The sequence below is a fragment of the Saccopteryx leptura genome, chromosome 2 (assembly GCF_036850995.1).
Source record: "Saccopteryx leptura isolate mSacLep1 chromosome 2, mSacLep1_pri_phased_curated, whole genome shotgun sequence".
NCBI classification, from domain to species: domain Eukaryota; kingdom Metazoa; phylum Chordata; class Mammalia; order Chiroptera; family Emballonuridae; genus Saccopteryx; species Saccopteryx leptura.
The window spans coordinates 357,865,723-357,877,002 of NC_089504.1; the positions used below are offsets into that span (position 1 = coordinate 357,865,723).

General features: G+C 49.4%; 1 protein-coding gene across 2 annotated transcripts; it reads left to right on the forward strand.

Moving 5' to 3' along the window:
- Positions 1-35: 35 nt before the first annotated feature.
- On the forward strand, positions 36-10,240 carry CHRNB1 (cholinergic receptor nicotinic beta 1 subunit). 2 transcript variants are annotated; one of them, XM_066364755.1, is made up of 11 exons: positions 36-145; positions 230-369; positions 918-962; positions 2,240-2,349; positions 2,435-2,558; positions 2,906-3,053; positions 3,376-3,585; positions 7,964-8,187; positions 8,663-8,844; positions 9,293-9,440; positions 9,723-10,240. In XM_066364755.1, exons 1-11 carry the CDS (start codon positions 94-96, stop codon positions 9,861-9,863), a joined length of 1,524 nt encoding a protein of 507 aa, XP_066220852.1. In that variant the 5' UTR covers positions 36-93; the 3' UTR covers positions 9,864-10,240. The 2 variants fall into 2 exon arrangements, with proteins under 2 accessions (XP_066220852.1, XP_066220853.1); XM_066364756.1 differs by having other exon boundaries at positions 2,450-2,558.
- The last annotated feature ends 1,040 nt before the right edge of the window (positions 10,241-11,280 follow it).

An 11,280-nucleotide genomic window follows, 5' to 3' on the forward strand; every position in this document is an offset into this window, starting at 1 on the left:
CAACAGGTGCACATGCTTGGGCGCCTCGTCACTTCCCTTGCACTGGCTGTCCCGGCGGCTCACTTGAGCGAACTCACTGATCGCGGCCGGGCTATGGCCCCAGGGGCGCTGCTGCTGCTGTTGCTGGGGGCGTCACTCGCCCCTGGTAAGTCTGGACCTCAAAGGGACAGTGACAGGGCCAGAGGTCGTGGCCAGACACCAGGGCTTCATTTAGTGTTCTCTCCTCCAGGCGCCCGCGGCTCGGAGGCGGAGGGCAGGCTCCGCGAGAAGCTTTTCTCCGGTTATGATAGCTCTGTGCGGCCGGCGCGGAAGGTGGGAGACCGCGTCGGGGTCCGCGTTGGTCTCAGACTGGCGCAACTCATCAGCCTGGTGAGGGCGTACGCGGGCGGTTGAGGTCAGGCTTCCTGGCGGGCTGGGGCGCGTGGCTTTAGATTGGGCAGGACAAAGGGACCGCTGGGGTGGGAGTAGGCTGAGAGGTGGACCTGCCGCTAGCAGAAAGTGGGTCGAAATCGGCGTGGCTGCTGGACAGCGGTAGAGCCAGATCCAGTGATGAACCTGCCCGTGGACGGATCTTGAAGTGGAACTAGGCTGATGGACTGACTAGAAGGCGGTCTCTGAGGCGGGGTCACAAGTTCGGGCGGAGCTTGGTGCCGGACAAAGTCAATCAACAAAGCGGGTGGAGATTCAGGGTTGGATGAATTACGAGCTGTGGGTGGGGCCAGTCTGGGGGCGGGACTTGTAGAGGAATTGGCTGACCCCAATGACTGCAGTAAGTTTCGGAGGTGGAGGCGGGGCTTGGGCCTACGAGGGTGGGACTCAGAAAAAGAGGGGGTGTTTCCAGGGAGAGGTTGACCGGCCGAACCCGCTCATTTCTCTCCACTTACGTAACTTCTACCTTTTAAACTTTTCCCTTCTAGAACGAGAAGGATGAGGAGATGAGCACAAAAGTGTACTTAGACCTGGTACGGAGACCCCACGGTATGGGAAAGGGAGTCCCGCTGCCTTTACAATGTCCTCGAATGATTGGCTCAGTAAAATATTTTTTGCATCACAAACTCAAAAAATATTTATAGCTGAAACAGAAACTTCAGACAGGCAGACAGGAAGAGAGAGAGACGAGAGAGAAACATCAACTCATAGTTGAGGCACTTTAGTTCATTGATTGCTTTCTCATATGTGCCTTGCCCTGGGGCTCCAGCCCAGCCAGTGACCCCTTGCTCAAGCCAGTGACTATTATCCCATGTTCAAGCTGGCGACCCCACGCTCAAGCTGGTGAGCCTACCCTCAAGTTGGCGACCTTGGGGTTTTGGATCTGGGTCCTCAGCATCCCAGGTCTACGCTCTATCCACTGTGCCACCACCTGGTAAGGCTTATTCTAATTTTGTTTTGGAAACACACTGGTTTGGGGACCCTAATTTGATTCCTAATCCACTAACGGGTTGGATACTGCAGTTTGAAAACCATTGTTAGCCTGACCTGTGGTGGCGCAGTGGATAAAGCGTCGACCTGGAAATGTTGAAGTCACCGGTTCGAAACCCTGGGCTTGCCTGGTCAAGGCACATATGGGAGTTGATGCTTCCAGCTCCTCCCCCCTTCTCTCTCTCTATCTCTTCTCTCTCTCTCTCTGTCTCTGTCTCTCTCTCTCTCTCTCTCTAAAAATAAATAAATAAATAAATAATTTAAAAAAAATAAAGAAAACCATTGTTATAGGCCTGACTGACCAGTGGTTGCGCAGTGGCTAAAGCGTAGACTTTGGACGCTGAGGTACCAGGTCACTGGCTCAACTGGAGCCCTCTGGTTAAAGGCACATATGAGAAGTAATCAGTGAACAAGTAATGTGATGCAACAACTACCAGTTGATGCTTCTTATCTCTCTCCCTTCCTGTGTGTCTGTCGCTGTCTGTCTCTCGCGCAAAAGTGCAAAAAAGAAAAAGAAAACCATTGTTTAAGAGCAGCGGTTCTCAACAGGTTGAGAACCGCTGTTTTAGAGGATAGCTAATGCTACGTCCTCGTTGTTATCGACTAAAAAATTGGGGCCCATTGAGAGGGAAGAGGTAATTAGCTGATGGAGTCTGAGCAAGTGCAGATGGAGCCAGAATTAGAACCCCAGCCTCCAGGAACACAGCCTATGCCTGCGCTCCTCCCCACGCTTGCACTCACTGCCTGCTTCCATGGGACAGTTCAAGTTTCCTGCCAGCCTCCAACCCCTAACAGCCCCCCTCAGCCTCTGCTTCCCTAGGAATGGACTGACTACAGGCTAAGCTGGGACCCAGCAGAGCATGAGGACATCGATTCACTCCGCATCACTGCTGAATCCGTGTGGCTACCAGATGTGGTGTTACTAAACAAGTAAGATCTTTCCTAGACTGGGGGTGGGGGAGGCCTCCGGAAGGGCGTGGCACCCAGAGGACAAGGCCTGATCCCAGGTGAGAAGATTCCTTCCCCGCAGCAATGACGGCAATTTTGACGTCGCTCTGGGCATTAACGTCCTGGTAGCCTTCGATGGTTCCGTGCGCTGGCAGCCCCCAGGCCTCTATCGCAGCAGCTGCAGCATCCAGGTCTTTGGGTTCTGCCTGGGAAACTCTAGGCGCTCCTAGAAACCCTCCCTCCTCAGACATCCTGACCCCATCCTTCCTCCATTATCTCCCCATGACCCTCACATCTCTCTTGCCCTCCTGATTTTCCATTGTTTCATCTTCTCTGTTCACTTCCTTAACTTCCAGTCTTCCTCAATAATTCCCCATCATGGCCCATGGCTTCACCTAATAACCTTCCAATTCCTTTGTGACCCCCACTTCCCTGTGACGTCTCCTGGTGGCCCCCCTCTGCTTGGTGCTTCATATCCTCTGACTCCCCCACCCTGACCAGTGCTCTGCCAGCTCTAGTGACTCCTGCTTCCATCCAGGTCACCTACTTTCCCTTTGACTGGCAGAACTGCACTATGGTGTTCAGTTCCTATAGCTATGACAGCTCAGAGGTCAGCCTGCGGACTGGCTTGGGTCCGGATGGGCAGGAGCTGCAGGAAGTGCACATTCATGAAGGGACCTTCATTGGTGAGTATGCATGGCTCCCACATCCATGAGTTTTATGACTTCTTACTTATAACAGGCTGATAAATATACTCCATCAGCGATGACCAATACAATCCCTTGGTATCAGCAAGATAAGTATGACTATCTACATTTTGCACATATGGAAACTGAGACTTATTTAAGCTTATTATAGATGGGCTGTGCAGCTTAGTGTCAACAGCTAGCCCCTTATCACATCAGCTGCCTCTGCTCTAGAATGTAGCAGAGCAAGCCAGATCCAACACCTACAAGGACCAGGTCCCACATCTGTTTCCCCTTCCTGTTTTTCTCCTTCTCCCCCAAGAGAATGGCCAATGGGAGATTATCCACAAGCCTTCTCGGTTAATGCAGCCCCCAGTGGATACCCGGGGCGGGGGTGAAGGACAGCGTGACGAAGTCACCTTCTACCTCATCATCCGCCGGAAGCCCCTCTTCTACCTGGTCAATGTCATCGCCCCATGCGTCCTCATCACTCTCCTGGCCATCTTTGTCTTCTACCTGCCACCAGATGCAGGTAAGGGGGAAAGGACCCCAGACCTCCTTTTAACCAATACTTCAGTTTCTTCCTCTTCTACACCCTGAATCCAGATAAGGTTTTCCTGCCAAGTCAAGCTGTCATGGATCGCACCTCAGCAATTTCACTTAGGTTTTCTCTTCAACCAGAGCCTTTTCATCTGGATCCAGATTTTCCCTCCCACTTCATGCTCTGCCTCTTCTGCTGCCCACTTCTTTCCACCCAGTAATTTCTGAACTCTTTACATCAGAATCCAGTATCTCATCCTTGAAACCTCAACCCCTTGGATCAACATACTCCTGGGTTAGACAGCTCTCCTTTTCCCTGTCCTCATTCCTGGTATCCTGCTTCCTCCACTTTTTATTTTTTGTCTTCCCTCACTTTTTAGACATCTACTAGTCTCTTAACCTCCCATTTCTCTGGAAACAATAGCTAGCCTTTTTCTAGGAGGCAGCATAATGCGGTAAAAGTAACCTTGGGCAAATTCTTTAATCTCTATGTGTCTCAGTTTCCTAATCTGGAAATGGGAACAATTATTGTTCCTACTGAATATAGTTATTTTGAGGATCAACTGAATTCATAGAACTATGCCTGGTACCCAGTAAATTCTAGATAAGTGGTGGTATTGTCTTTGCTGTTTTTGAATACTTGCTGTAGGGCAATATAATCAAGATGTTACATGGATTAACTCAATTCTAACCTATACAACAATTCGATGAGGTAAGTACTGATTTGACTTCCCATTTTATAGGATAAAGAGGCTGAGTGAGTTTAAGTCATTTGCCTGACATTACACAATTAGAGAGACGCAATGTTGCTATTCCAACCCTGGTTAGTGCCAGTCTGATTCAGAGGCAGATATACTTAACTCTGGTATTCAAATCATGCTTTCCTTCTCTTTAAAATCAAGTCCTCTTGCCCTGGCTGGTTGGCTCAGCAGTAGAGCATCAGCCTGGCGTGTGGAAGTCCTGGGTTCGATTCCCAGCCAGGGCACACAGAAGCATACATCTGTTTCTCCACCCTTCGCCCTCTCCTTTCTCTCTCTCTCTCTCTTTTTTTTTTTTAATTTTTAAAATTTATTTATTCACTTTAGAGAGGAGAGAGAGAGATAGAGAGAGAAAGAGAGAGAGAAGGGGGAGGAGTGGGAAGCATCAACTCCCATATGTGCCTTGACCAGGTGAGCCCAGGGTTTTGAACTGGCGACCTCAGCATTTCCAGGTTGACACTTTATCCACTGCACCACCACAGGTCAGGCTATCTCTCTCTTCCTCTCCCACAGCCAAGGCTCCGTTGGAGCAAAGCTGGCCCCAGGCCCTGAGAATGGCTCCATGGCCTGCCCCTCAGGTGCTAGAATGGCTCCCGCTGCAATGCGGCAATGCCTCAGATGGGCAGAGCATTGCCCCGTGGTGGACATGCCGGGTGGATCCCAGTTGGGCGCATGCGGGAGTGTCTGACTGCCTCCCTGCTTCTAACTTTGGAAAAATACAAAATAATAATAGTAAATAAAATCAAGTCCTCTGTCTACCTAGGGAAGGAGAGTGATGCAGCTCTAGAACAATTTCCAAATGTAACTTTTACTTCCTTCTGGAGCAAGGCAAATTTTGGAACCAGATATTATAGGACTAAAGTAGAGCAAATGATAAAAGTTACTTATTTTGTTCTGTTGGTTAGCTCAGTTAGTTAGAGCATTGTCCTAAAACGCCAAGGTTGTGGGATTGATCCTTGCTCAGGGCACATACAAGAACAGAGTGATGTTTCTGTCTCTCTTACTCTCTCCATACCTCCTCTATAAAATCAATAATTTTTTTTTTTTTCTGAAGCTGGAAACGGGAGAGACAGTCAGACAGACTCCCGCATGCGCCCAACTGGGATCCACCCGGCACGCCCACCAGGGGCGATGCTCTGCCCACCAAGGGGCGATGCTCTGCCCCTCCAGGGCGTCGCTCTGCCGCGACCAGAGCCACTCTAGCGCCTGGGGCAGAGGCCAAGGAGCCATCCCCAGCGCCCGGGCCTCTTTGCTCCAATGGAGCCTTGGCTGCGGGAGGGGAAGAGAGAGACAGAGAGGAAGGAGGGGGTGGGGGTGGAGAAGCAAATGGGCGCTTCTCCTATGTGCCCTGGCCAGGAATCGAACCCAGGTCCCCCGCACGCCAGGCCGACGCTCTACCGCGGAGCCAACCGGTCAGGGCCAAAATCAATAAATTTTTATTTTTTACTTTTTTAAATTATTTTTTTAAGTTACTTATTTAAGTACTTTCCATGAAGTTTGCAGTGCCTGTTGTATGCCACAGGAATAATCAATCAGCGGGCATACATGTCCATAACTTTTTCACTTTTAGTGATAGGATTTAAAATTATTTTTTATTTATTGATTGATTTAGTAAGAGAGAAAGGGAGAGAGACAGAAAGAAAAAGGAACAGCAATCTTCCTCTATGTGCCCTGACCGGAGATCGAACTGGCAACCTCTGCACTTCGGGACAATGCTTTAAACAACCAAACTACCAGCCCTGGCTGGTTGGCTCAGCGGTAGAGCGTCGGCCTGGCGTGCGGGGGACCCGGGTTCGATTCCCGGCCAGGGCACATAGGAGAAGCGCCCATTTGCTTCTCCAGCCCCCCCCCCTTCCTCTCTGTTTCTCTATTCCCCTTCCACAGCCAAGGCTCCATTGGAGCAAGGATGGCCAGGGCACTGGGGATGGCTCCTTGGCCTCTGCCCCAGGTGCTAGAGTGGCTCTGGTCGCGGCAGAGCGACGCCCCGGAGGGACAGAGCATCGCCCTCTGGTGGGCAGAGTGTCGCCCCTGGTGGGCGTGCCGGGTAGATCCCGGTCGGGCACATGCGGGAGTCTGTCTGACTGTCTCTCCCCGTTTCCAGCTTCAGAAAAATGCAAAAACAAAAAAAAACAAAAACAAAAAAAACCCAACCAAACTACCTAGTTAGGTCATAGTGATAGAATTTGATTTACATTTTAACAGGATCAATTTGGCTGCTCTTTTGAGAACAGAAAGGGGTAAGAGCAAAGGACAAAGCAAAGAAGAGACCTTTAAAATAATGCAGACCCGCCCTGACTAGACAGCTCAATTGGTTAGGGCAGTGGTCCCCAACCTTTTTTGGGCCACAGACCGGTTTAATGTCAGAAAATATTTTCACGGACCGGCCTTTAGGGTGGGACGAATAAATGTATCACGTGACTGAGACAAGTGTCAAGAGTGAGTCTTAGACGGATGTAACAGAGGGAGTCTGGTCATTTTTTTTTTTTTTTACAGAAACAGAGAGTCAGAGAGAGGGATAGACAGGGACAGACAGACAGGAACGGAGAGATGAGAAGCATCAATCATTAGTTTTTCATTGCACATTGCGACTTCCTAGTTGTTTATTGATTGCTTTCCCACATGTGCCCTGACCGCGGGCCTTCAGCAGACTGAGTAACCCCTTGCTGGAGCCAGCGACCCTGAGTCCAAGCTGGTGAGCTTTTTGCTCAAGCCAGATGAGCCCGCGCTCAAGCTGGCGACCTCGGGGTCTCGAACCTGGGTCCTTCCACATTCCAATCCAACGCTCCATCCATTGCGCCACCGCCTGGTCAGGCTCATTTTTAAAAAATAAAACATCGTTCAGCCTGTCTCTCCTTCATCTCTGTCTCTCTCTTCCCCTCCCGCAGCCAGGGCTCCATTGGAGCAAAGTTGGCCCGGGTGCTGAGGATGGCTCCATGGCCTCTGTCTCAGGCGCTAGAATGGCTCTGGTTGCAACAGAGCAACGACCCAGACGGGCAGAGCATCTCCCCCTGGTGGGCGTGCCGGGTGGATCCCGGTGGGGCGCATGCGGGAGTCTGTCTGACTGCCTCCCCATTTCCAACTTCAGAAAAATACAAATAATAATAATAATAATAATAATAACTCAGACCTGAGGTAATGGTGATTTATACCAGGGTAATAGGGGTAGATGTTATAGGTCATCAGTTTCACGGTGTATTTTGAAGATAGAGCCATTAAAATTTGCTATGAATTGGATCTGGGATGAAAGAGAGAAGAGAGCTGAGAATGACTCAAACAGTTTTGGCTTGTGCCACAGGAAAGATGAGGTTGTTATTTATGAAATGGGGGAGACTATGAGAGGAGCTGGTGATGAGGGAATCAGGTTTTATACATGTTAAGTTTGAGATGTTATTGTACATCCAAGTGGAGAAGTTAAACTGGCAGGTGAATAGAAGTCTGGAGTTTAAGCAAATAAGTCCAAGCTGGAGGTATAAATGTAAGAGTCATTTGCATGTAGTTGGCCCTTCCAAAAGCCTATTGTTGAGTGAGCTGGAAAACATAGTCACCGATCATGTCATGAGGATTGTCTTCTGGCAAAGCCTAATCCTTCTGCCTTCTCCTCTGCCCTCCAAGGAGAGAAGATGGGGCTCTCAATCTTTGCCCTACTGACTCTTACTGTGTTCCTACTACTGCTGGCTGCCAAAGTGCCCGAGACCTCCCTGGCTGTCCCCATCATTATCAAGTACCTCATGTTTACCATGGTCCTCGTCACCTTCTCAGTCATCCTTAGCGTTGTTGTTCTCAACCTGCACCATCGCTCACCTCACACCCACCAAATGCCCCTTTGGGTCCGTCAGGTAAGAAAATCTCCTCTAGTTTGTATTAACTCTTAATCTTACTTAGTATTTGGCTTTTTGTCCAGGTATGACTCCCTCCTCCTGCCACTTCAACCTTCCCTTTCACAGATCTAAGGGAGAACTATAACCGTTCATGGAATGTTGAAATGTTGCACAATTAAATGTACCCTCCATCATTACCATTTCACAGATCCCATACTCTGTTCATCAATACTGCTCATCCAGGGTCCCAGGGAAACAATCTCAGGGTTAGGTGCTCTCAGGGTGGAAGCCCTCAGAACTTGACTTTCCAAGTCAGGATGCCTCCCAACCCACTTAACAGCTCTGAAGCTGTGTGGTTGTGTTCCCTTGTCCATGTAGCTCTGTGGGACACAAGCATACATGCTCAGGAATGGGCATGTGGCCTGGGGGTGGCTGGCTCCTTCCCTTCCCGTCTAAAAGCCCCCTCTAACACTCCTCTTCTTATACTTTGTAGATCTTTATCCATAAACTGCCTCTGTACCTGGGTCTGAAGAGGCCCAAACCTGAGAGAGACCAGATGCTAGAGCCACCTCCTGCAGCGCTCAGGGATTATCCGGGAAGTGGCTGGGGTCGAGGAACAGATGAATATTTCATCCGGAAGCCACCGAACGATTTTCTCTTCCCTAAATCCAACAGGTAGTACCTACTCAGGGGAGGGAGAACTACAGTTCCCTGAAGACTTTACGGAGGCAAACGACCTAAGCTCCCGAAAGGCGCTTTGGTTGAGCATCATGGGAGTCGTAGTATCCCTTCTGCTACCCACTTTGCTGAAAGTTGGGAACTAAAGCATCAAGGAAACCTCAGAGGGAGAGGAGGAATTATTACAGAAGGCTGGCGGGGAGAGCCAGAAAGGCTATTTTCCCTCCCATTGATTTGAGAGAGACATCAACTCATTCCATTTAGTTGTTGTGCACTCATTGGTTGCGTCTCGCGAGAGCCCTGACCAGGGGCGGAGCCGGACGACGCTCTGTCTGCTGAGCTACCGGCTCTAAACCGGGTAGGGTGTTGGGGCCGGGACTTCAGCCCGAGCGCAGGCTGCGTCTTTGCACCCCCGGGCATGACTAAACGGTCCCGCCTCTTCCAGGTTCCAGCCTGAACTGTCTGCCCTGGATCTACGGCGACCTATCGATGGGCCAGCCCGGGTTGTGGTCCTACCCCCGGAGCTACGGGAGGTTGTTTCCTCGATCAGTTACATCGCTCGACAGCTACAGGAACAAGAAGACCATGATGCGGTAAGTCCCTTGAGGGTGGAGCAGGGTTGAGCCTGGGTGGCCTTGGCCCCACCCGGAAACTCAGACCCTGCCCCTAACACTCATTCTTTATTTTTTGACTGGAAGTTTGTCTCATTTGGTCCCGCCCCCTGCTTCCCAATTGGTTCTTTACTCTCACCAATCGCCCGTAGCTTCGCCCTCTTTCGCTGTGGGCCCTAGTCTAGGAGTTGTGGTAGGACGACAAGGGTGCTTAGGAAGTCCTACCCTAGGTCTGGAGGAACATTTTCTTCTGTCTACTTCCAGTTGAAGGAAGATTGGCAATTTGTGGCCATGGTAGTGGACCGCCTCTTCCTGTGGACCTTCATCATCTTCACGAGTGTGGGGACCCTTGTCATCTTCCTGGATGCCACATACCACTTGCCCCCTGCTGACCCCTTTCCTTAAGTCCCAGGGCCAAGACCCTCATCCTCGGCCAGCTAAATTGAGAGTTTGGCGGTGCTCTAGAGCCCTATCCCTTTCTGCCTCTTCACTCCACTAGGGAAAGGCATCTCATTTTGTCTCCAGGCAGAGAGCCCAAGTGAGACTGGGCGTAGGAAGCCTTGGGCCCACCAGTAATGCACTATCAGCTTATATAATCTTTGGCTTCTTAAAGAAATTCCTTAGAATATCACCCAGTTTCCCAGTAAAATGGAACAAAGTACAAGAACTAGACTGCAAGCCTTATGAGGGCAGGAACTCTGTCTTGTTCACTGTAATATCTACAGCACCTAGCGCACATCCTGCTTAACATTTGTTGAATAAATGTTATGTTTGCATGTTGAGACTAGTGGTCATTTTTACCTTGTTTATACCTTTCTGTAACTTATGTTCTGAAATATTATCTTTAAGATAAGGAAAAAGGTTATTTCTAAAAGGGTTTATTTGTAATGAGGGGGGGAAAGCACACTTGAAAAATATCCAAGTTCCAGCTTTGGTACTCAAACTCTGGACAAGCTACCAAACTGCTCTGTCTCCAAATCTATATAATGGAACCAATAATAGTATTGGCCCTATAGTCTGAGAATATGAGATGGGAACAAAAGTACTAGGTAGTATGTATCAGAGGTTGTAAACTAGTGTTTCATTTGGTCCATGACATTAGCCTGCATAACTTTATATTTGAATTAGTTTGCTTTTAAAATTTGAATATTTTTTCACCCCAATAAATTCAACTTAAAAAATTTGGTCTGACCAGTTGGGAGTGCAGTGGATAGTGCATCGGCCTGGGATGCCGAGAACCCAGGTTTGAAATCCTGAGGTCGCCGGCTTGAGTACAGGCTCATCCGGCTTGAGTGTGGGATCATAGACATGACCCCATGGTCGCTGGCTTGAGCCCAAAGGTTGCTGGCTTGAGTAAGGGGGTCACTGACTCAGCTGGAGCCCCACAGTCAATGAACTACTAAGGTGCCACAACTATGAGTTGATGCTTCTCATCTCCCTCCTTCCCTGTATATCCTCTTGGGAAAAATATTTTTTTTATTTTTCACCGAGAAATTTGGATTCCTCGCTTCTCTTGAAAAAAATTTTTAACTATAGTAACACCAATCCTAATTTTCCTATTGGCAGCAGCCTGCTAGAGGTGATTAGTGGCTGCTCACTCTGGTCAGTTCCTCAAAGTGCCCACCTATGTAACCACCTTCACTCAATTTACTTACTCATCCCTCCAGAATACTAGACAAAATACAAGGGAGGGTAGGGGGGACGAGGCGTTGAAGCCACTGGGAGGCTGAGTGGAAAAGGGAAGGTTGCTGTGTCTATTATGGCCATCACATATTTTGAACCTTAGCTTCTTCTCAATTTGGAGAAAGGGTTGCATCTGGTT

Bases quoted from the DNA above. Each gene is read 5' to 3' on its own strand.
- CHRNB1 (XM_066364755.1), top strand. From the start codon at position 94: ATGGCCCCAGGGGCGCTGCTGCTGCTGTTGCTGGGGGCGTCACTCGCC. The intron at 963-2,239 runs GTACGGAGACCC...CTGCTTCCCTAG, and splicing joins CAAAAGTGTACTTAGACCTG to GAATGGACTGACTACAGGCT. The intron at 3,586-7,963 runs GTAAGGGGGAAA...CTGCCCTCCAAG, and splicing joins CTACCTGCCACCAGATGCAG to GAGAGAAGATGGGGCTCTCA.